Below are 24,770 nucleotides of genomic sequence, written 5' to 3'. Positions count from 1 at the left end.
AGGGTCCCGGGCTGTCCTCATCAGCGCATCCTGCCTCCTGTCTCTGCCTCAGGATGCCTCGATGCTCCTCCTAGGCCGGCTTGCCTGCCCTGCGTGTGGGAGCTGATTGGCAGGTGGTGCAGACGGCAGGACCCCTCTCTTGCAGAAGTAGTGTCCCTGATGATGGCTGTGAGGGCTGGGCTGGGAGTGGGCAGGACCAGAGGTCTGGCAGGTGTTGTCACTCTCTGGGCTTCTGTGCCTATTTGATTGTTGTTGCCCGTGGTGATGAGGAAGGTGGGCCCCCTCTTCCCAATGATTTTTCAACGATGACTGTGTAGAGTGGGCAGAAAGCAGGTCTGGTGGTCTGGGGGGGGGGGGGCGCTCCTGTGCCCAGGGTGCTGGGCTGTCTCCATCAGAGTCTGAAGGGAAATGATGGTCAGGGACAGGGCAGTTGTTCGATTGTCTGGCACATGCTACCCTCTGTCTGTCCTTCTAAGAACCTAATTGTACTTCTGTTTCAAGTCACATAACCCCTCTTCTTACTCCTCTGGAAAAGGAAAGAAGTGACAGTATGCTGATAAAATGTTTAACAACCGACTCTCCAAAAATCACAACAAAATTTAAGTCTAAACAATTAACAAAACAATAAATCAAGCCCTGATTTGTCGTGTTTGCAAATTTCTGAGGTTCAAATGCTCACGATGAATATTTAACAACCGGCTTTCAACACACCCTTGAACCCTATTCTTTCTTTGGTTCCCCTGGGATCGGAAATGAGATGTGGCTCTGAATGGCCTTTAAAAGACTCCATGGCCCAGGAACCTGGATTCAAGTTCAAGGTCTGCTACTTTTTCACCCGTATGACCTTGGGCCACTCAAAGCCGTCTCTGAGCCTCAGTTTCCGCCTCCGTAAAGTGGGAGTGGCAGGGTGAGGTTCTGGGAGTTCGATAAACCTGCTTCCGCAAGCTGTCACTTTAAAAAAAAAAAAGGAAGTTATTTAAAGGGAATGACGCGGTAGGTGGGATCTTAGAATGGGCGGGCAAATACCTCAGTTTCCGCGGGAATCTACGACCAATCCCATCCCGACGTGGGGAGCGAGCACGCCGTCTCCGTCTTCCCCCGCCTCTTCTCTCTCCCCCACCCACCGTCGTCTCCTATCTTCTTCCGGGGGGAAGCCGAAAGCGCCTGCGCCGGACGCTCTGCGCCTGCGCACTCCTCCCCGGCGGCGGCTAGAGTACTGTAGTTGGGTCCGGGGGCGGAGGTGGAAATGGCCGCGCGCAGGCGCGTTCAGCGTCGCCAGGGAGGAGGGAGGAGCCAAAGCAAGGGTCGGGGGCGGGAGCGCGGGCCCCGAGGGGGCGTTTCATTTGTTTGTGGGGTGGGCGGCTCTCGCCCGGCCTGAGAAAGGCGGGAAATGGCGGAGGCGCGGGCGGGAGCCAGCCCAGGCCTCGGCCCAAGGGGGTCGACGGCCGTGGACGGGGGGCGCAGGTGAGTGGAGCCCACGGCGGCGCCGACTCTTCCCATCTTGCCGGGCAGCCCGGGCCGGGTCCGCCTCTCCAGGCCCGGCGGGGGGCCCTGAACCTTGGCTGCGGCTCCCTGGGGGAGGGTCCTAACCCCTGACCCCCAACCCAGGGACCGCCGCCCCTTTCCCCGCGGGAGGGCCTACCGCCTGCCGAATGCGGAGACAGCCCCGCCCGGGAACCAGCATCCGGGTAGGAGACGGGGAGCCCCCCCAGCCACCTCCCTTCCCCTCCCTGTGAGCAGGAAACAAGCATTTATTAAGCTCCGACTATGTGCACTGAGCTAAGCGCTTTGCAAACTTGCCCTCATTTGATCCTCACCACACCCCTGGGAAGGAGGGACTCTTATTGGCTCCGTTTTACAGATGAGGAAACTGAGTCAGACTTCCATCCAAGTACATCCTTCGAGACAGTGGGCAGTGTCTGAGGCTCGGGGTCCAGCGCCACGTAGGGTAAGCGCGGGAGGTGGGAGGTAGTGAGCATCCTTAGCTCGGCCCCTACCTGTCAGGGAGGTATGAGGCTCAGGAGTGACGGGGTCACGTTTCTGAACAGTTTAGATAGAGCTAATAGCTTACTTCGGGAGGGACTGAGACCCCCGACCCTTCAGGTATGGAAGGAGAGATGGGGGGACATTTGTGGGAGATGGAGTACAGTGGGCACCCTTTTAAAAGGCAGGGGGATTCCTTTCCTTTATGTACTCAAAACATTTGTTTGAAAATTTTTATGTCTTTTGTTTTTATGTCAACTTCTTTTCTGAATATCACTCCACTTTTAGTATATTTAAATGGCCTTTGAGCACTTTCCTGTACACTGTGCTAAACACCAGAAGTAAAAAACTCTGGATTTAAATCCTGGGTCTGCTAATGTTACGTGTGTGACCAGGAACAAATAATTTCACCTCTCTAGGACTAGATGACTTTAAGGGCCCTTCCAGCTCTACATTTGAGTAACCCATGAATTGCCTAGTTCTTGAGAGGTTTGGAGTGTAGCTAAGTGTGTGGTATAGAATATAAGTTCTCACTTCCTCCCTTAGTTCTAAAAGTGTTATAATTTCATGACTGTGAGAGCTAAAGGATTACAAAGAAAGGTATAATCACTAAAAACCAAGGAGGAGTTTTCACTGAGGAGGTTGGCCTCCAGTCAAGAAATGTGAAATGTACCCACCATGAGTGAAACACACTCCAGTATTGGGTAGTGGTATAAAATTAATAAGACGTGGTTCCTGACCTGGAGGGATTTATAGCCTAGTACAGGAAAGCTTCCATCAGGGCTTTAAGGAAAATAATGTTAGAGCAGTGCAGAGGGGATTCCAAATGTAGGGCTGTCAGATTAGAATTTTTAGGGTACTTTTTCATCCCCTTTTGGTACCCCTCCTCATATGCCTTTATGCCCCCCCCCACACACACATACACGTTCGTCTTACCAGTTTATCTGTCTCTCTAAACTAGACCCTTGGCTACATTCTTCAACTTGTTACCAGTTTACTGTCATTTTCTATTAATAAATGGTTTAATGTTGCCTTCCCAGATAACAAACTTTCATTTTAAGAGTCTTTTTGAAGATACATTGGCAGGTCTTCGGTTGAGCTATTCTGGGGTAGATAAGTTACCTGTTACAGTCTCGTTTCCCCAGATTGTTGCAGCAGTATTCAGGTGTTAGGAAATTATTATGTCCCCCTCAAGATAAGTGGTTTAACATTCCAAGTCAGTGTGAGTAATTTTGGAAAGCCTGCATTTGGAAATGCCCTACTTACTCTAGAACCTCAAGTTACTTTGAGGATAATGATGAGTAATGTTCACTCTCTGCGAAATTTATTTTGCAGAAGTGACTTGTTTGTGTGATTTTTTTCTGAAAATACTGATAGTTTTTGAGATGTTAATGTTATTGCCTTTCAATTGAAATTATCTCTACTTTGTCCTGATATATCTTATCTATATACAGTTTTTTTGCATATTGTCTCTCCTCACCAGGTTGTTTGCGGTATCTTGAGGGCAGGTACTGTTTTTGTCTTTCTGGGTATCCCCAGTGTTTAATACAGTGTCTAGCATATAATAATCACTTAATAAATACTTGTTGACTTGACTAGGAAATAGACTAAGGCACCATTATGAAGGCCTAATTCTTTTGGGATGGCCAAGTGTTTCCTTGCTGTGGTGCTATGGACATGTGGGATTACTTGGAGTCTATAGGAGAGTCCATTGACCTGTCCACACACAAAAATATCAGTATCTTTACTTACAGCCCTGTTGCAAAATCTGCCTGTGATCGTGGTGTACCACTGGTGAGCAAAGAGAAGGAGTCATTTGATCCTACCACTCCTTCAGGCTCTCTACCTATAGCTTCTCCCTTTCACAGCCAGTCTTTTAGAAAAACTCAGCTATGCTTCCTCCTTCAATATCTCACTTCCTACATACTTCTCAGTCACTTGTATTCTGGCTCCCAGAAGTTACCACTGGTTACCAATGATATTTTCACTGTTAAATCTGATGGCCTTTTCTCATTCCTCATCCTTCTTGACCTCTGCTGCCTTTGATATAGCTTTGATTCTTTCTGGTTACTCTGTTCCCTCCTTTCATGGTATTCCTCTCTTCTACTTGTCTGACAGGTTTTCCTCAGTCTCCTTTGCTGGATCATCATATATGTCCCTTCTTCTCAAGTTGATTTTACCCAGTACTTTGTCCTGGGCCTTCTTTTTTCTCTACACTTTGTCTTTTTATCATTATTCCCAGGGATTCATTTATCATCTCTGTGCTGATGTCTTCTAAACCCATATATACAGCCCTAATGCAAAAGTGGTATGGAGTCCCTGGAGCATCACCATCTATCTACCTGTTGGACATTTCTGCCATGTATGTCTCATAAGCATCTAGAATTGAATGTGTCTGCAATAGAACATATTTTCTCTTCCTTCTCTTCACCCCCAATTTTTTTCTCCAAACTTATCTATTTCTGTGGAGTGTACTACTCTCCTTCCAGTTACCCAGATTCTCAACCTCTAACTTATCCTTGCCTCTTCACTCTCCTTTACTGTCTTTTATGTACAGTCAGTCACAAATCTGATTATGTCATTCCCCTCCTTAAGAACATATACCTTCAAAATTTGATTCCAGCTTACTTTTCTCAACTTATTCCACATAACTTTCTCCCCTGTTGTGCACTCTAGGTTATAACCAAACTGGTCTAATCTGTGTTTTCAAATCTTAGGATTCTATCTTCCGCTTCTGTCTTTGAACAAGCAATTTGTCAGGCCTAAAAGGTACTCTCTCCCCATCACTGCGTTTTAGAAAGTATGGATTACTTCAAGGCTCAACTGGTGTTCCACCTTGTAATTCTAGTCGTTGGTGCTTTCTCCTTCCTCAAATTATCTTGCATGTATTTATTTGTATGTGACAGTACCTTGCACATAGTTTTTAAAAATGTTTGTCACATTGACTCTAAGAAAACCTAATCTACCGTTGTGGTATCTTCTGAGAGAGGCATATGGTGGCCACCTGCAGAGCTCATAGTGACCCTGGTTTGTGGGGGTGTCAAGTCTTCATGTAACAGATTGAAGGGGAGAAGAGAAGCAGAGGGTTGGATCATGAGGGGAGTTTTTAAGATCCTGGTTCAGAACATTCCTGGAGTGGGAAGGTTTCACTGCCATCAGGTACTATGAGGTAGGTGCCAGGTTTTTGATAACTGTGACTTGTCTGGCAGCCTTGAGATTTGTATCAATGAGGCCTACAAACCTTAGAAATCTATTTTTCTATAAAGTCATGTCCTTATCACTTAGTAACATTGATTTACTACCTCCTGTCACAGTCTTTTCCTGTCACCCTCTTGCCAGAGTCTGACAGTTTCTGCAGTGTCATTTCCCATTGAGATCGAGTTCTTTTTAACCCAGTTAAAGTTTCATCAGCTTAACTAGGCCAGAGATATTATTTTCATTTAAAAACAGTTTTCAACATGAAATCATCTAGACTTGTCTAAAGTTGCTGTATTTTCTTACTAGGCCCATTTTAAACAAATCTGTTGCCAGTCTCGGTCAAGGATGTCCATTAGATTTGCTAACTTAGTGATGTGCTTTTCCAAAATTAAGATTTGCCTCTCCTTGCAGAATCCTTTGAAAAATTAATTTTTCTTAACCCTGAGACCTTCTCACCCATCCATATATACACCTCTATCAAACTGCATTGTATATGCAGGCCTCAGCAGTCTGTAAGATGGAGTTGTATTCTGGAACTCTTTAAAAGGCTGTGTCTATATTTTTTTTTAGACTTGAGTATACTATATTGGCCATAGTACTAATAGAATAAAATGTATACAAAACTGGGACTTTGTTAGTCCTGTCCTTCTATGTTATTCCTCCACCTCATCTCCCCCCAATTCCTTCCTTCCATGCCACCCCCCGTAGAAGTAAAAAAGATTCCTTCTCTTGACAATTTCCTTTCCTTTTCACTTTTCTAATAGGATGTTGGGAGTCTGGGGAATGGAGCGGAAACATCAGGAAGCGCTAAAGAAGAACCGCGTCGTGCTGGCCAAGCAGCTGTTGCTTAGTGAACTCTTAGAGCACCTCTTAGAGAAGGACATCATCACCCTAGAGATGAGGGAGCTTATCCAGGTAGCTGGAGGTTGGAGAGGCATAGTTTAGAGACAGAAATAGGTTGAGGGTGAGGGAGTGGTGCAAGGCATGAGCAGGAGGGAAAAGGGGACACGGCCTTATGGAGGGGATACAGCTACAGAAGCCCTGGGGATACCAAAGATGGTATAATGTCTCAGGAGCAGGGAAGGGATTATACTCAATTTTCCTACATATAATTGGTAAGTTAGGTGATTGTGCTTTTTAAAAAATTATTAATAGCTTTTGTTTTTACACTACTTTTATTTTCAGATATATCCCCCTTCTATTCACTGAGCCATATCTTACAACTAATATTTCAAAAGGAAGAAGAAAAACAGTTCAGTAAACTTCACTGGGAGTGGGAGGTAGGCTGTGGTATAAGCAAACACAATTTCTTTTTTCATCTTTTTGTCTACCCCAGGCCAAAGTAGGCAGCTTCAGCCAGAATGTTGAATTCCTTAATTTGCTTCCCAAGAGGGGTCCCCACGCTTTTGGAGCTTTCTGTGAAGCCTTACGGGAAACCAAGCAAGGGCACCTGGAGGACCTGTTGCACAGAACCCTCTGCAGCTTTCAGCATTTACTGCCACCGGTATGGGATGTTTGGGGAAGGAATCCTTCCCCAAGTGAGCTTTGTGTTGGCAGTCTTGGAACTGTCACAAGGAATTTTTGGAATATTGAAAGAAGATATGGCTATAGTTATAACCGGGATGTCTCTTAAGATTTAGCATGGAAACTGTTGTTTTCTTACAGTTGGGCTGTGATGATGACTCAAGTCTCCCTCTCCCAGTGTGTGAATCCTGTCCCCCTCACAAGCAACTCCGCCTGTCTGTAGGTGAGGATTAAGAGGAGGGGATGATAGTTGGATTTCTCATTTCTCAGCCTCCTCTTTCCTGTGTTCTGAAGATAGTGCTTTCAGTTAGTTGGCCAGGACCCAATAAAGGTACTGTTTGGATTGGTGCCAGGTGTGGCCCCTACCCTGTCAGTAATGAAATGGTTGGTATTCAGTGCACCTATTAGTCATCTAGCATAGACTTTCATATACCGTGACCATGAAAAGTAACCTATCTTTCCCCCTGCCCTACTTATACAAATTAGAAGTCCCCATAATTAGTTGGTCCTTGCATCTGTGAATCTTCCTTAATAAAACTAAGCTTGTTTTTCTAGAATGAGAAAGGAAATTACATTCAACTTCTGACTGTAATGATTAAAGCTGTTCTCTCAGAGATAGGCAAAAGGATTAAGTTCATGCTCACTCTTAGTAATGCTGGGTTTAACCTTGGAGTTTGAAACTGTTTGCCTGTCTGTGCCTTAGAGACCATGGAACGTTCTCTGGACAATGGAGATGGACCCCCCAGCCTCCAGGTGAAACCCTGTACCCCAGAATTTTATCGAACACACCACCATTTGGTGAGTCTTACAGAATGACTTAAGGATATGGGAAAGAAGAAGGGGATCTCCTACTTGGAATTGTAGTCTCCATTTTCATCCACATCCCCTTTATAGCTGTGTCAGGATAAGCAGTAAGTCCTGGTGGAGGGTTTCCTTGTGTGTAGACCTCCTTATTAGTCTCAGTGGGATAAGGGGAAAAAAAGAATAAAACATATTCCCTGTCTTCATGGAGCTTGTGGAAAAGATAGTTCCTACCCTTGGATAGCTTTTTGGTGAAAATATGGTCTTGGTTCTCACAGTCTAAACTAGCCTTTCCTACACAGGCCTACCGATTGCAATCTCGACCTCGTGGCCTAGCACTGGTGCTGAGCAATGTGCACTTCAATGGGGAGAAAGACTTGGAGTTCCGATCTGGTGGGGATGTGGACCACAGTTCCCTGGTAACCCTCTTCAAGCTCTTGGACTATGATGTTCATGTCTTGCATGACCAGACTGCACAGGTACTACCTGGGAAATGGGAGGAAGGGGTCTAGCAGTTGGTTATAGAAGAAAAGCTTGGAACCAAGTATTCAAGGGCTCAAGAGGTTAGATAGAGGAGATAAAACATCCCTTTTTTAGAGCTTCTGCTGTTACTGTGTATACTCTCCCACCTACTCAGGGGCCCTGTGTGTCACTTTGTAGTTTAGTAAAGATGGGTAAGACCAACTTACTACTTGAGAATCGTTTTCATAGAGTACCTCATGTGGTAGTCAGATTATATATAGCTTTAGGCATTGCTTTTCACCTACTTTGACTAGGGATACCTAGGTCCTATGGTATTGATTCATGCTGATCAAACTCAGAAGAAAGTGATTTTTAAGCCAGAATGCCAGTTCTTTTATAATGGAAAATATACTTGTCCAAGTAATCAAGACTAGTCTGTATTAGAAGTTCATTTCTTGGTGAACACAGAAGATTAAAGTAGTGAACAAAAAGTTGCTTGGTGAGCCCAGGATTAGAAAATCCACAAGTCAATTATATGTTCTGATGGTTATCCAGGATCAAATGCCTCCTCCCTTGAGCAGTGCTATAGGATTCACTGACAAATTCTGGTGCTTTTTCAATATTCCTTATTGTCACCAAGCCATCTTTAATGGTATCACCTGTCTCCTGTTATAGATTCCAAGATTACAGTTATTTTGTATTAGTGGAGATATGAAATGCCAATAAAGTTCTATTTCAACATTTCATGGTCTGGAGGTAACCCTATATTCTCAAAGATTATGCCAGCAGAGCCCAGGTGCCTGCCAACCTGAAAAGCCTTCTTATATATTCCTGGCTACAGATTTGCCTGAGAATTTTCTAAGTTTGAAGAGGCTGACCAATAAGTGATAATTTTTCTTAGCCACAACTCATAAAGACTAAGTCATGGAGTTATGATCTGATTTAGTGGAACAGTAGGGATGTGGTCATCAGATAAAATAACAGATCCTTTGAAATATTAAAATAAATTTCACAGTTTTTGCTTTTTGTGACTATCTTGTTTTTATATTTTTTGCTGTTACTTTGCTTTATTTCTGAATATAAACCTTTCACCTCCATTATCCACTGAGCCATCCCTTATGACAAAGAATTTTTAAAATTAGTGGGAAAGTAGGTTGGTAAAACCATTTAATATGTCAGTTATGTCTTATAGTTGAAGCAGTATTCCACACTAACAGTCATTCATCTCTGCAGAGAGGGAGATGAAATTTTTTTTTTAATTCTTCAGGCCCAAGCTCAGTCTTTATAATTATACATTGCTCTATTTCTTTTTTTTGTTCTTTCCACTTACATTATAATAATTATATATATTGTATTCCTGGGCCTATTTATATCACTCTACATCAGTTCATATAAACCTTCCCATGCTTCTCTTTGCCAAGTTTTTGTATCCTTTGCTTTTAATACCAGGATAATAATATTTGAGCAAACTTAGCTTTGATTTGTTAACCGTAATATGTATTCTATTAATATTTTTTGTTGTTGTATTACCTATATTTGTCCCTGGTTCCTTCCCAGACAATCATCCATTATAACGTATTTTTTCAAAAAGAAAAAAATGAGAGAAAAGAGGGGAAGGAGGAATTCAGCAAAATGAATATATCAAAAAAACTGACATTATATGAAATGTTCCATACCTGTGAGACACCCTTTCTATCCTCCCTGCAAAGGAATCAGGGGAGATATTTTCTCATGTCTCTTCTTTGGGGCCAAATTTGATTTTTGCAATTTTGTAGCATTCATTTCTTATTGTTTTTTGGTGGTTATTCTTTTCACTTACATTGTTGTAGTTGTATTTATTGTTTTCCTGGCTCTGTTTACTCCATTTTGTATCAGTTAATATAAATCTTTCCATGCTTCTTTGTATTCATCATGTTTATTTCTTACCACATAGTAATATTCCATTGTATTCATGTACCACAATTTCTTTAGTCATTCCACAATGGAAATTTCTTATTCACTTAAGTGCATTTATGTTGCTAGATCAGTTTCTTCTATCTGTTTTTGTTTTCATAATCTCCACAAGTAATGGTCAATCATTTTTTATCCAGCTAAAAGTAGAGTCTTGGGGTGGGGGCGGGCAGGGGAGCGAGTGTGTTTAAGGATAAGGAAGATTCTTGCATGTTTATAGACAAAGGAAAAGGAATAAATTTTAGTTTACCAGCTATGTGTAGCCATTCTACCACAAGTAAGTAGTTTTTAAAAAGTGTACCTTTTAAAAAAGAAAAACATTCCAATGTTAATCTGTACTTAGAGGGGTGACATATATAGTGTATTAGTTTGACAGTGCTTGTGATACTTAGCTTTCAGCAAAGGATTTTCATTTTTCTAAACAACAGGAAAAACATACAAATAAAAATAGGGGTTTTAAATGATTGATAGTTAAATTAATAACTTTCAATTTTAGGGTCTGCTATTCATGTAAGAGAAAGTATGCTGTTTTTCTGGTTTCAACTTTATCAAGCCATTTGGACATATTTTCTATAGTTTAAAAAACATCAGGCTCAGGGATACACTTTTAACATCAAATGGAATATATTTAGAACCCAAATAAAAGTGCCGTATACATATTTACAGGGTTTTTTTCTTTTAATATAGGTGTTTTATTTGGGTATTGTAGAATCTACCAAACCTTTTAGGTCATTTAAGAGAAAAAACACCAGTTACTGTGCTAACCTGTTAAAGTTATTTACAAAGAGAAATCTGTATTTCCTTTAACTAGGTTATTTCTACATCCCAGGTACAGGGCTTTAGAGGCAAAGAGGAAGTTGCAATAATCCATAATCTATAGGAACTAGATAATTTAAGAACACTGAAGCAGTGTGATAGCAATAAAATTTTTAAAAATTGTAGAATAATAAAGGGCTGTTCAGAGTAAATAAGCCTATACTATTGATTCACATTCTGTATCTATCAACATGAGGACCGACCTATTCATATGTAGCATTTTGTAATCCAGTTGTGTTGACAAAATTTGTATTAAAAAAAAGCAGCGAAAATTTACTCCATGGACAGTAAATTGCATAGATCAGCTTAACTTGGGTTTCAGAGCAGTAAGTTTTCCTCTTTTGTTATTCATATTCTCTTTCATTACTCAATTTAAGATATAGGGATCAAATTTTTGGATCCTTTGTTGGAACTATATTGAACCATAAGTCAGAATTTGAACATCCTTTTCTAAGATAATGCCCGTATGGAAATAGAATTTCTCTTTGTAAGTGACTCCCTAGGTGTGACCATTTTCACATAGAAATAAGTGTAATAGATTCTTCTTTCATTCTTACCATAAAGTAAGAGTTTTCTGAGTAAAATTCTTGAAAAAAGAAAAGCTTCAAATGCATTTATTCACTTATAATTTATTCACCATAAAGTTAATGAGAAGTTACAAAAATACTCAAACTTTTTATAAATTGGTAATTCCTTAAACATACCATGCATTTAATAAGAGCTATATGTGTATATGTGTGTGTTATTAATATATTAATAGAATGTTAATTATATTATTAACATATAGTATTCCAAATATGTTAATGGAATACTAATTATAATTTACTTTTAATGTAGCACCTTAAGTTTTGTAAAGTGCTTCCTGTTGTCTTTTCAGGAGAGAGTAAGAAAGATGCAATTTTCAGAACTAAGTCCTTTGAAAAAGAAAAATAAATTTCTAAGTAGTAAGTACAGTAAATTCCACTTTAGTTATCCTCGTTCTTAATAAGAACAATGTATCATAAATACCACAGATGTATATATTCATTTTAAGCTTCTGTTAAATTATTTTCATTCTTCAGCATTCATTAAGTGCCTGCTCTGTTATAGGCACTAGGATATAGGATTTATTTAGTTATTTGCTTTGGGGGTCAGGCAGGGCTGAGTAGAAGCTCCCTCTAATAGTGCAGATAGGCAGTTGGTTTCTAAGTTATAGCCCCAGAAAGCTCCTTGGGTCTCTGAGAACTTAAGTGATTTACCTGTGGTGGTGTCTCTGTCGATACATGTTCAGAGGAAGTATTCAAAGCCGTGTTTTCCTAGCTCTGAAGCTAACATCTCTATTATACCCAGCTACATCTAAAAGCCTAAGGCTACAAAGGCAAAAAAGGAAAACATTTTATCTTCAAGGAGTTTATTAGGTAAAATTCTGAAAAGAAAATCTTCAAATGCATTTTTTCACTTAAAATTTAAGGAATTTCATTTTTAAAACAAAGCCAGAAAGACATTCACACATCAAAATTAGAATCGCTTTGCTGGCTCCATTTTTTCCAATATACGGATGTTTCTAAATTCAGCAAATACAAGTATCTCCCTCTTGATAGATAAGTTATGTTCCAGAATTTATTCAACATTCATTCATTTATTCAACACGTGTTTGGAATTTGGAACACATTTTCCTGTAGGAACAATGTTTAAAATGGTGCTTACAACTTACATAGAAGTCTGTTTAAACCATAATGTGGCTGAAATTTAGATGAATTTATACTTTACCTTTGAGTTGACATAGACCTGTTGTCTTTATTTTTTTGTTTCTTCCATTGTTTCACCCGTATTTTCAGTCAGACAAGCTTTTGTGGTCTTTTCTGGGAATCTAACCACCATGTATAACATTGTTTCTGTGAGAAAATGCTTTTGCAGCAAGAATGAAATCAAGTAGCAGAATAAGCAGCATAAGAAGAGTCTTCAAAATGCAGTGGTGCCTAATAAGAAAACAATCACTCTGGGGTCACTTGTCACTCAAGGAAGCTTACCTCCATGATATGTTTGTAAAATTTTCATAAATCAGGGGGTGTTTATTAAGAATTTCTGTTGTGTAGGTATTTAATCCACCAATTCATGAATCTAGCTTTTTACTTTCAAAACTGTTCTTCATTTTCTTTCAAGAACTCTTGTACCCTTTTATCTGGATTTAAAAACACATACTTTGGTAAATTTTTTTCCTCTAAATTTTTCTTGTTTGAAAGTCAAGTGATCAAATTAAACATACCTGCTTTCTGGTAGGTTTAGTACCTTTTGAATCTGACATTTTAAGCTAAACTACCAGTCTGAATTTTATGTAATGTATTGAGTTAGGCTTGATGTTGTATCTAACTCACTGGTGACAGTAGAGAGAAGAGGCTTATGTGTAAAAATACTGCTGTTAGGAGAGCTAGGTCAGAGCAAGTAATATGCAAGAATCCAGATTGGTAATAAAAGAAATGCAACATGGGAAAATCAAAGGTAGTCAAACATTGGAGATCATGATTTGGGCTGAAGACCCTAGGTCCTGGTGGATACTTCACAGGTAAACAATTGATCCATTCAGGAGGTAGGGTGCATTTAGAGTTACTTTGAGCCCACAGGTTAGGCTGTATTAATTACTACACTCACCTTCCACTAGAGGGCAAGAGAACAGTGGATTGTCCTTAAACTGAACAGATTATTTTCTTGAATAAATTTCCATTTAATTCTCCAAACAAATGCCTTATGACTAGCAGCTTTTTCTTTATAATATTTATTAGTATACAGGAATAGCCAATTTCTGTGTTAAGGAAGTTCAATCATTTTTATAGTGTAGTTTGTAAGATATATTCCGGTATCACATTTTCAACCATTTTTTTCTGTTTTTCAGATGCTGCCATAACTATTAACATTAATTAATTATTTATTTATGTGGCATAGATTTTTTTAGCTGCAGCTTTAGATAACTCTTTTTAAGCTACAAATATATTTTCCACAAAGTCAACTTGAATTTAACTTGATATTTTCACTATATTTAAATTATGCCTAATATCAAATCATTAACTTCCTTGAATTACCATTTAGCATATTTAGCGTTAACACAGTATGGAAAATAGGTAAAAAGTAGAAAAAACAAATTTGGAGGGAGATTAACATAGGAAGAGGTAGCCCTCAGAAAAGACAGCCTTGTATCTTTTGTTCAAATATTTAATTCTTTCCCACAATCTCTTATGTATACTAAGTTTTTTTGAGGAGGTTGTCAAAATTTTTTATGTCAAGTAATATTGACCAAAGGAGAGAGATTGTAGTTCTGTGTCTACTTGTTAGGGAGAAAATGAATGAGCACCCTAGGTCTAGGTACTAACTAGTTTATTGTGGTAAAGGTATCTGTCTGTCTTGTAGGTAAGAAAATATGTAAATTATGGGTGAGCAAATATTCTTTTGAATGGTACTACTAACATATCAGTCTGAATTCTTACTATAAGATTTGTGTTTGTTGGACATCAGAAAATCACAAAAACATCATCCCTGCCTTTTGAAATCTTACTGACTCAAAGGACAACATAAAAATAATTTATCGTACCTAATTAGAGAAAATTTTACTGTTCACATATTCATCATGCTTTTCTTATAGTTGATATAGATTTGTGTTCCATTCATGCTTTTACTTGGTAAGTTGAGAAGAAAGTAGACCTTAAAATGTGACCTAAAACTGGCCTTAGTGATACCATTCTCTTTCCAATTGATAGTAGGATATATTGAGTTATCTCTGTATAAGAAAAACTTAAAATTGGAGATCTTGCCTAATTGGTAAGTCATGTGGGAATCTTATCTTTCAGGAGATGCATGAGAAGCTCCAGAGGTTTGCACAACTGTCAGCTCACCAGAGCACAGATTCCTGCATGGTTGCACTCCTTTCTCATGGTGTAGAAGGTGGCATCTATGGTGTAGATGGCAAGCTACTCCAGGTACTTGGGCTTTCTAGACACAGACCAATGAAACTAGGGTTTCTCGCTTCTCTCGCCTTCTTACATGTAACAGCTGTTCTAAGTATTGTAAAACTCCAAAAGTATAGTATTGAGAATTGCTTAACCTACTCGTTTCATCCACTCTTTCTACTACAGCTCCAAGAGGTTTTTCAGCTCTTTGACAATGCCAACTGCCCAAACCTGCAGAACAAGCCCAAGATGTTTTTCATCCAGGCCTGTCGTGGAGGTGAGTGCTGCAGCCAGCCCAGTGCCTGGGTAGTGGTTCCTGGGCAGCCCCCTTACTGGCTCTCACTTTCCTGTTTGCTCCTCTCAGGTGCTATTGGATCCCATGGGCACCTCCTTCTGTTCACTGCTGCCACCGCCTTTCTCACTCTGTAAGTGTCTCTCCCTCTGCATGAGCTGTGCTAGGACTTGGGCAGCCCATGACTCTCAAGTTGGTCAGCTCTTTATCCTGCATCTTTATGTCCTCTTCTCATCAGAGCACTCTTATCAGCATCCTCAGTTTCCTATTGGACCTCTCTGTCTCTCCAATTCTTAACTCTTGAGATATTCTCTCTCTGAGTGAGAGTAATGAATAACAATCAAAGTTCTCTATATCTCATTTCTGCCTTTCTTACTTTTTGTTTCTTCCCTACTTCCTTCTGTCTTCTCCTTTAAACCCCATTCATCTGTATCTGTCTTTCCCTTCCTGTCTGCCTCTTTCTTGTCTTTCTTAAACTCCCTGCCCTTTTCTTGACTACCTATGCATTCTGCAGGGGACCCCAAAGTTACTAACTTTTGTGCTCTCCAGCTTTTGGATCAGACTGTTGCCTGAAGTGCTTCTCTTTCTCTAATTTCAATGCATTCTAACCTTTTTCTTCCCCTGCATGAGGTTTTTCCAGCTCCCTTGGAGCCATGCAGGACCTTGAGCAGTCTAGTCTTATATAGCTTCCAACCAATGCAATCACCTATTTTGAAGCCATGTTATGCTAAGTACTGTTAAGGATAGAAAAGAAGATAGGATCTCTGTCTTCAAGGTGTTTATAATATAGTTTGTGAGACAAGATACATATCTATAAAATAAAGAAAGACAGTTCTAAAGCAGCATATAAGCAAATATGCAGTGGTGTGGTAAACTGCAAACATAAGCACTGAAGTCAGAGGAAAAAATCATTGTGCAGGGAGTTAGAAGCAGCTGAGGGAATCAGGAAAGGCTTCATGCAGAAGGTGGCACTTGAGCTGAGCCTTGAACAAAACTAGGGCTTCTAAGAGGTGAAGGTGAAAAGTGGAGAACATTCCAAACATGGAGGACAGCCAGGCCAAAGGCAAAGAGGTGGAAGGTGGAGAACTGTATGTGAAGCTGTAAGAAGGTTCATTGGCTGGGCTGTAGAGTGTGTGATGTGTAGTCATGTAAATTAGGCTGAGAAGATAAGCATCAAGTTAGCTTGTGGAGAGCCTTGAGTGCTGAACACAGGTATTTCTGTTTGATCCCAGAGGTAATAGGGAACAACTATAGCTTGATCTGCATTTTAAGAAACACACTTCGGCATCTGTGTGGAGACTGGATCGGAGCAGGGATGCCAGTTCTTGGCTGTTAAGTAGTCTAGGCAAGAGGGAAAGAGAGCTGTAGTTTAGGGAGGTGACTAGGTGGGTAGAGGCAGCGGGGCAGATGTGGAGATAGAAACAAGATTTGGCAAATAATTGGATATATGGGATGAACTTTCTGGGATTTGGGAAGATTTTCTTTCCAATACATTCATGTGCCCATTCTCAATCCACCTTCCCAACTTTGCCACAAAACCTCTAAGGAGTAACCAAGTATCTATGGTAATTGGAACCTTACCTACTTGCCATTTTCTGTTGAGGAAAGACTGTGTGTATTGGCTTTCACCTGAACTCCTCTCCCCAATTCTGTTTACTTCATTCCCCGACTCCTCTGTGGGTCTTAGGAAGAGGGAACTCGGGAACTCTCTTTCTGCTAGAGCAAGCTGGGAGGCAGCCTGTGGTAAAAGCATTTGCTTTTTCTTTCTGTCCAAAGGCAGGTGATGAGTCGCGTGACTTCAAAGGTCCCTTCCACTGTATGGAATCTTGATCAATGCTTCCAACCATCCCTTTTATTCTAACAGAACTGGAAGGAGCTCAGGACGGTTACAGTAGTGTTATGTCAGAGGAGAGAGAGACACAAGTTGGCTGAGGCAGCAGCCAGAGTTGGCTGTCCCCCTTGGGAAGGGAGGGAATTTTGGTTTCCCATTGTCAGGCCTGGGGGGAAATGCTGTTTTTGTCCATTCTCCCTGCAGATGAGACAGACCGAGGGGTAGACCTTCGAGATGGGAAAGAGCATGTGGCCTCTCCGGGGTGTGAGGAAAGTGATGCTGGCAAAGAAAAAATACTGAAAATGCGACTACCCACACGCTCTGACATGATCTGTGGCTATGCATGCCTCAAAGGTACTTGGGGTCCTAGGATAGGGCCCTTAAACTTCTTCCACTCATGACTCCTTTAGTGCTTCTTAAACTGGGCCGTGACCCCATATGGGTCAGTTTAAGAAGCATTGTTCTAGAGCAAAAGGGAAGGGAAGGAAGGGAATAGGCATTTATATAGCAGCTGCTATGTGCTAGGCACTGGGCTAAGTGCTTTTGACACTGCTGCAGCAGAGGGAGAGGGAAGTGATGAAGGCATCTTCAGGTCCCCTACTCAGTTTGGTCCTATTTTAGGATGGGCTATGGAATGGAGAATGAGCCAGAAGGTGGGGGTTGGGGGGGTGTCTTTCATTCTAACATAGTGCTGGTCTGATTGTAGGCACTGCTGCCATGCGGAACACCAAGCGGGGATCCTGGTACATTGAGGCCCTGACACAAGTGTTCTCTGAAAGGGCTCGAGATATGCATGTCGCAGACATGTTGGTTAAGGTGAGTGTCCATATGGTTGACTCTGCATGTCTTCACAGTTTGCCCTGCCTTCATTTTGCCTTCTGTCCTGCCTCCATGGTCTTCCTTCCCTGTTATAGCTTGCCTTGCTTTTTTAGTGATGTCATAAGAAGCCTGAAGTCTTTGGCTTGAAACTTAGCAAATTTCTTCTTCTCCAGGTTAATGCACTTATCAAAGATCGAGAAGGCTATGCCCCTGGTACAGAGTTTCATCGATGTAAGGAGATGTCTGAGTACTCCAGCACCCTCTGCCACCACCTCTACTTATTTCCAGGACATCCGCCTACACGATGAGCACCCATCTTCTTGACTAACCCAGAGTGAGACTACAGGAAGCATGACTGAACTGTCCCTCTTCAAAATGGACCATTTATTCCTCCCCCTCAGGGATAATGGGACTTTTCCAGGCTTGTTTTATATACCTTTTATTTTCCACTTTGAAGATGGGGCCTGCAGGCCAGCTCCTCTTTTGTGTGAAACTCTAGAGCTATTTCTTGGCAATCCCTGGTCAGAGTCACTGCCGGGAAGAGTGCTAGGGTATACAGTAAGGGAGTCTGGCAAGTAGTTTTAGAACACAATGCTTTTATGGGGTAAGTGAGCTTCAGTCCTAAGTACTAGTGTTGAATACTCAACCAAGCCCCAGCCCTAGCCTCTTGTGGCTATTGAGTTTGCTCCCCAGGGTTATTGTGAATAGCACTTTGATCATTGTTTTGTTATGTGACTTAAGCCATTTTAATGATCTCCACTTATTATCCTTTCTGTTTTCAAACACTACTTTCCTTGCCATTCAGGGATATTTTGGGTGATGTCCATTACTACTTAATTCAGTACTTTAAAAATCTCTGATTTCTTCATTATGAGTATTTACTCTTTCCACTGTTACATAATGAAGCACCTCCATGATATAGTAAGTGGTAGTCCAGAATTACCATGGTCAAAAAATAATTGCCTCCATTCAATTTGGTCATGTTTCTTTTGAAACTTAACTAGATTCCTCTTTGGATAATAGACATGGGAACCATCACTATGTCTATTCTCAAAGCCTTTCCAGCTTAGTGTAGGATGTGTCCACTAGAATTTATATGTCACTAGCTTAGTCTTTGAGAACCCAATAGATATCATTTGTAAGGGGGTATTTGGTCTTAGAGGGCCAAGCATAACTCAAGCCGCTGTACCTACAGTAATGACCTATGCATTCTCCTTTTTAGTACTGTAAGGCCTCCCTGTTAGGAGGGGACTGTCTTCCCCTGTTCACCTACTCAGAATTCACTCCAGCCCAGTGCTGGAGAAGGGTGAAAACTACCTTTATCTAAGTGATTAAGGTGACTCTTTCCTATTCCTTCCCCAGGGAGTTTTCCAAGTTTCATATATAGTTACTTTCTCTTGTGTTTTCCCTTTGAAATGGGTAATACAGAGAAAGACTGGAGAATGGATGGGAATGATACCTCAGAATAATCTAATTCCTTTTTTCCTTCATCTCTTATCCTGAGTTGTTTCCAAGTCCCATTTTCTTCTTTTCAGATGCTCTGCCTTCCTGCCTTCCTCACTATTCCCATTTCCCATCCAGTCTAGGTTTTCCAAGTTTTCTGCCAGGATTGCTATAAGAACGTCCTGGCTAGTATCCCTACTTCCTGTCTTTCACCCTCCATCTATTCCATATGCTACTATCAGTTAAATTTTCTAAATTATTCTCCTGCTAAACAAACTAGACTCCCAAAACCTGACTAGTTTTTAAATATCCTCTTACTATCTAACCTCACTAGATATATTCCACCTTTCCTTCCTATATATTCCCCAATAGGCACCCCCTATACCTCTCATGCTAGTATTCTCACTCACTTTCCATAATGTTCATTTCTTCTTCGGTGCCTTTGTTCATATTATCTTCCCATCTTTAATGCCCTCCCTCCTTCCCTGTACTTTTACAAAGCCTTACCTATCCTTTGGCTCAGCTCAGTTCCCACCTCAGTAAAGCCTTTTTTCAATTCCCTTTGCACTTAATAGTACCACAGTTTAGTACTTGACTGTGTTCTGATTTTTTGATGTATGTTAGCTACAGCTGCCCAAAGAAACTATAAGCTTCTTGAGGGCAATGACCATGTGTCATACTTATGTAGCCCCCATAGTGTGGGTACATAGTAAATACAAAGATCGTATTATACTTTTATCTCCCACAGTGCCCTGCACTATGCTAGGCCTAAAGGTGCTCAATAAATACTTATTGATTGGAGTTGGGGTGGAGGCCCTCCAGGGAAGGTATTTGTTTTCCCAACCTGTCTGCTTAATCCCTGCCTAGGGGTTAGTATGATATGAAAACTTCTGGAAATGAGTCTCACCCCACTTCCCACTGCCAGGGTTTTGTATTGCTTTCAGGTGCCAAATAAATACTCATGTTTGTTACCAAGTGTCCCCAACACCTCTATCCCTTTGGCTAACCAGATGTCAAATCTTTTCATTTACCTTGCAAACCTACCTCACCACCTGCTAATTTCTTCACATGTTGCCTCCAAAAACCCCAGAAAGACCAAACCCCAGCCTACTCTTATGATAGCAAACCAACTATACTTCACCTCTAAATAGCCACTCTGACCTATGGACAGCTATATCAAGCATTCAGAATCCTGTCTGAATTAAATCCTAGGAAATTTGGCAGATGGGTTTAATAAGTGGGTCAGGTGGGTTTAATAAGTCTGTCAAGAGTATAGAGTAAATTCATGGTCTACAGCAGGATTCCATTTCTCTATCTGAATTGGGCTCTAGTCTTGAAGCAGCTTACAGGGTCTTGATATATACTTAAAGGAATAACTGTAGTGGCAGGAAGTAGTGATTGAACTGTATAGAAGTAGGACAGATTTGGGGATCAGAGAGCCAAGGTTGGAGTGGGTTAAAGGGAATGAGCTTTGGCGACCTTGGTAAAATAAAGGGTGGAGTGGAATGATAGGAATGATAAATTGGTTGTTAAGTTGGTGATGGATTATGGAGAATTTGTGGAACAATGATGGGAAAAAATATATAAAGATAAGGAGTTAGGGTGCCTGTGTTAAAGAGCCCTTCCTCTTACCCTCCCCTCCCAAAAAAGAAGTTGTCAGTGACCCAGTGGAATCACTAATAGGAAAAATAGACTGAAGGAGATTGACTTAAAGGGTAGTTGTTAATGATTTAGTGTGAGCTTGGAAGGAAATCACTAGTGGAATGCTCCAGAGATTTATGCTTGTACTATTTAATATATTTATCAGTGACTTGGATGTAGGCATAGATAGCATATTTATGTTCACCACATTTGCAGGTGACAAAGGACAGATAAGCATTGAAATACAAAGTCAGCATCTAAAAAGATCCCAACAAGCCAAAAGCTGGGCGAGATCTGATACCGTGACATTTAATATGGATAATGGAAAGTCTTATATTTGGATTCAAAAAGTCATCCTCCTGAAGTACAAGGTGGGGAAGTCTTGACTAGATTGTAGCTCATCAGATCCGAGTGGAGGATGTTAATGCATTTAATATATGTGTAATGAAAGCCTCCAAAGCTAAAGCATCTTAGCTTGCATTCAGAGAAACATGATGTGCTGGATTAAGAAGGTGATGGTCATTGACAACCTGGAGAGTCCTAACGCTTGTGAGTAGCCTCAAGTTCACATCATGAGCATAGGTAGAAGGAGCTTGGGATAACCTAGAGAAAAGTAGACTGGGCAGAGGGGGACGTGAAGATTTCAGTTTGAGTCAGGACAAACTTCCTAACAATTAAAGCTGTTTAAAAGTAGAGTAACTTGCCTGGGGAGGCAGTGGGATTTGCTTCACTGGAGCTGCTTCGGCAAAAGCTAGATGGCTACTTGTTGGCAACGTTGTGGAAAGAAATTCCACATGGTGAGGGTAGGTGTGGATAAGAGGAAGGCCCTAAAGGGGATATAAGGATTTGAGGGTGTGGGATTGAAAAAACTCCAAGATAATTTGAGGCATCAGCAGGTCGGGGGGAAGTAGGACAGACGAAACAAGGTTGTCCAATGAGACTAAAGTGGGGAAAGGGATTTCCAGAGTGAGGCTGTTTTTCAGTAGTGTGACACTTGAGAGATGGAGTAAATACTGTCTCTGAACTGAGGATTCTTTGTCTTCCACCACCTTCAACAAGGGTGTTAGGGGTTGGATTGCACAACTCTGTTCCCCTCTCTCTCTCTTCACCTTCATCTAAAAGGATTCTCTTCTAAAATTAGCTCTTTCTAAACTGGGGGCTATCCTTCTCTCTACTCACTTCTTTAGAGCTTAGTGGGTAAGAAGTAGGAGAGGCAGTGGCAAAAGTAAAAAGAGGGAGAGCATGCCATACAAGAATAGAGGGAGGTACTTGCTTTATCCCCCCCAACCCACAGAACTAATCTTAGGATATCAGAGTGAGGAGGTACCATTGATAAGAAAGATGTCCCTAAATCCTTTGCCTCACAGAGCAAGTTCCCAGATGAGCTCCTTTTCTCTATCCCCTGATATCCGGACTCTGGCTCAGAAAATCCCATACCTCCATACTTATGAGCCTCAGGCTTTCTTCCAGCCTTCAACACAAAAACACACAATCTGTTTCTTGGTTTCCTTTTCACATTTCTTATTTTATCCCTTGCTCTAGACTTCTTTTGGTTATGAGAAATATCCTAATAGATAGTTCAACTTTCCAAAGCATCCCTGCAGCATTGATACAAGCCCCTTAATGTCAAATTCCTAACCCACTTCCTGTCTTTCCAGACCTTGGCCAAGCCCATGTAGAGCTTGTGGCTCTTTGTTCATCACTGACTTGGAAATTCAGGAAGTTGCTTCACTTCCCAGAAACTGTTTTCTCTCATGGCCTCTACCCTCCAGTTTGAGAAGCCAGTGCTGGGTTAGCAATTGTATGAACAAACCGAGTACTTGACTCCTTCCTCCCACCTATTGACTCCAACTCAAATGTAGAAAAGTAGCGTTAATCATAGGCCATTGTCTTCGAGGCTGTCAGGCTCCTCAAAAGTAATTCTTTACTGTCAAGGGACATAGATGTGTAAAGTAAGAGTGTGTACGTACATGTTAGTGTGTATGTATGTACATACATATGTAAAAAAGATGTATATGAACATTCATTAATGTATGTATACACACACACACATACACACACACAGAGACAAAACTAATTTTCCTTAAGATGAGAATCTTTGAGTGACGGTTTAACCCTTCCTTAATTCACCATCCTGTCCCTGCCTACTTCTCCCCCTTTCTTCACATATATTCCTGCTGCAGAGGAGACTGGGTTGCTATATGATGTTTCTGAAACTGATACATGTTTAGTGACCCATTCCTTTCTTCTCCCTCCCCAGCCCTGTATAGTTTCACTGGGCCTTGGCCAGAATTAAATTGAAAGCTAGACCCTTGGGTTTCTCCTTCATGCCATCCCAGAACTTTGGGACAAACTCATACATCCCCAGAACCCTGTATTACTTTTGTAACACATCATTTCCCGTGTTCATGCTAATGCCACACCTTGCCCTCCCATCATTTTGAGGTTTGAGCTACCTGTTCATTTATAACTTGTCATTGAGAAGCAGGGTGTGGAGGGGGAGCGGTATGGGGGTATGGTGGGAGGGTTGACATTTGAAACAGAAGAGAAAATGTCTCGGAGGTGGAGGTGGAGGGAACATCAGGCTTGTTAGGTTTGGCCTTCATCCTGACACGTGTACCGACCTGTGGTAGGCATGGCGTAGTTTGCTTCTTCATCATCTCTTATGTTTCTGTCAGGCTCATCATGAGTAGGCCTACATGCACGTGCCCTACTAAAACATCAGCCCCAGAGCTCTCACAGCACACCTTTTATTACAGGTTCCCAACTTTTTTCAGTTCCTGTCCTCCAGGATTTTAGTGAACCTTCCTGTATCCCTTATTCAACATGAAATATTAAAACTTTTAGATCTTACAGTGCATATGCACCCGAGAAATAAAGATTAACTTTTCATAAATTGTCCCTTTTATAGCCTACCGTTCCCTGTGAGGGTATACGTACCCCAGATTGAGAGCCTTTTCTGCTCTACATCTCTATTTTTCAGATCCCAAATTCAGTCCTATTCCTCTGAATATCCTATTCGTTGTATAACTAATAGACATTCCACAAGCTTTCTGAGAACACAGCCCTTCTGGTTAATACTGTAGAGAAGGTGACGTTCATAAATCAGCCTGGGATGTGGGAGAGATTAGAGTCCAAGGTCATTATCCCTCTGTTTCCCACAGGCACTACACACCTCAGGGGAGATAAAGGCAGGGACAAGGGAATGGCATCAGAGTGGTAATAGCTTTTACTGAACACAGGGAAGCTGTAGAAAGATGGAGGAACAAAACAACTCTAACCTACAGGCAAGGGTGGACAGATGGAAGATGTTGCAAAAGGGCACCAGCCCTTTGAAGGTTGGAGGGCTAGGGAAGGGGCAGCAAGTAGAGATGGCAGAGCGGCACCAGCTCCTTTCCAAGGTGAGTGACTGGACGTCATCCATCCACTGAACCTCAGACCCTTCTAGGCCACTCATCTTTACCTCCCCCACTCTGAGGGAAGGATATAGAGTAGATTAGAGAGAGGAAAGTCCTGAGCGAGACTTCATCCTGGCTTCCAAATCAGAGGGACAGATTTTTGCTTGATAGAAAGAAAAACTTTCTAACAATAAGATCTGTTCCCATATGGAAAGGACTGTCTTTGTGTGGGTAGTGCCTCATTTCTGGAAGCATTCACACAGAGGCTGGATGATCACTTGTCAGGGATGTTGTAAAAGAGATTCCTGTTCAGGTAGGAAGGCAGACTGAGTAACCTTCCAGTGATGAGGCTGTGAGTCTATGACGGGTATGTTTGGCAGGGAGAGTTGAAAAAAGGAACATCTATGCCCTCATTAGTGTTAAGCTGGAGGAGGCACTTGGCAGTGGGATGAGGAAGGGTACTCTTCTCGGGGAGTCCCCTGTGGGCCCTTCCCTTCCCCCCTCCTCACACCTGTTTTGACCCCAAGCAGATCAAATGTGGCAGTAGGGGGGTCATGTGACAGGGGGTGGCTATAAATAGTAGGAGGGTGGGCATGCTGCCCTAGACTCCTTGGGGCCAAGTAGGAGGTGAGGTTCAAGGAACTGTTGGGGAATAGGGGGCCAGTCAGGCTGGGGCCCAGCCCAAGGCTGGGATC

At 41.6% G+C, this 24,770-nt stretch overlaps 1 protein-coding gene across 2 annotated transcripts; it reads left to right on the top strand.

Moving 5' to 3' along the window:
- Positions 1-1,278: 1,278 nt before the first annotated feature.
- Positions 1,279-20,007, top strand: CASP2 (caspase 2). 2 transcript variants are annotated; one of them, XM_036761009.1, is made up of 12 exons: positions 1,279-1,464; positions 1,862-1,948; positions 5,946-6,096; positions 6,518-6,685; positions 6,847-6,928; positions 7,409-7,503; positions 7,809-7,985; positions 14,553-14,681; positions 14,838-14,928; positions 16,979-17,128; positions 17,481-17,590; positions 17,767-20,007. In XM_036761009.1, exons 3-12 carry the CDS (start codon positions 5,947-5,949, stop codon positions 17,899-17,901), a joined length of 1,287 nt encoding a protein of 428 aa, XP_036616904.1. In that variant the 5' UTR covers positions 1,279-1,464; positions 1,862-1,948; position 5,946; the 3' UTR covers positions 17,902-20,007. The 2 variants fall into 2 exon arrangements, with proteins under 2 accessions (XP_036616904.1, XP_036616903.1); XM_036761008.1 differs by lacking the exon at positions 1,862-1,948.
- The last annotated feature ends 4,763 nt before the right edge of the window (positions 20,008-24,770 follow it).

Source organism: Trichosurus vulpecula, chromosome 5 (genome assembly GCF_011100635.1).
Source record: "Trichosurus vulpecula isolate mTriVul1 chromosome 5, mTriVul1.pri, whole genome shotgun sequence".
NCBI lineage: Eukaryota > Metazoa > Chordata > Mammalia > Diprotodontia > Phalangeridae > Trichosurus > Trichosurus vulpecula.
Note: the sequence above shows the minus strand (reverse complement) of the source record. Positions and strands in the feature narration are given on the sequence as shown.

Excerpts from the sequence above, each read along its gene's own strand:
- CASP2 (XM_036761008.1), top strand. The coding sequence starts at position 1,391 with ATGGCGGAGGCGCGGGCGGGAGCCAGCCCAGGCCTCGGCCCAAGGGGG. Across the intron at positions 6,097-6,517 it reads AGATGAGGGAGCTTATCCAG|GCCAAAGTAGGCAGCTTCAG; the intron begins GTAGCTGGAGGT and ends TGTCTACCCCAG. Across the intron at positions 17,591-17,766 it reads TCGCAGACATGTTGGTTAAG|GTTAATGCACTTATCAAAGA; the intron begins GTGAGTGTCCAT and ends CTTCTTCTCCAG.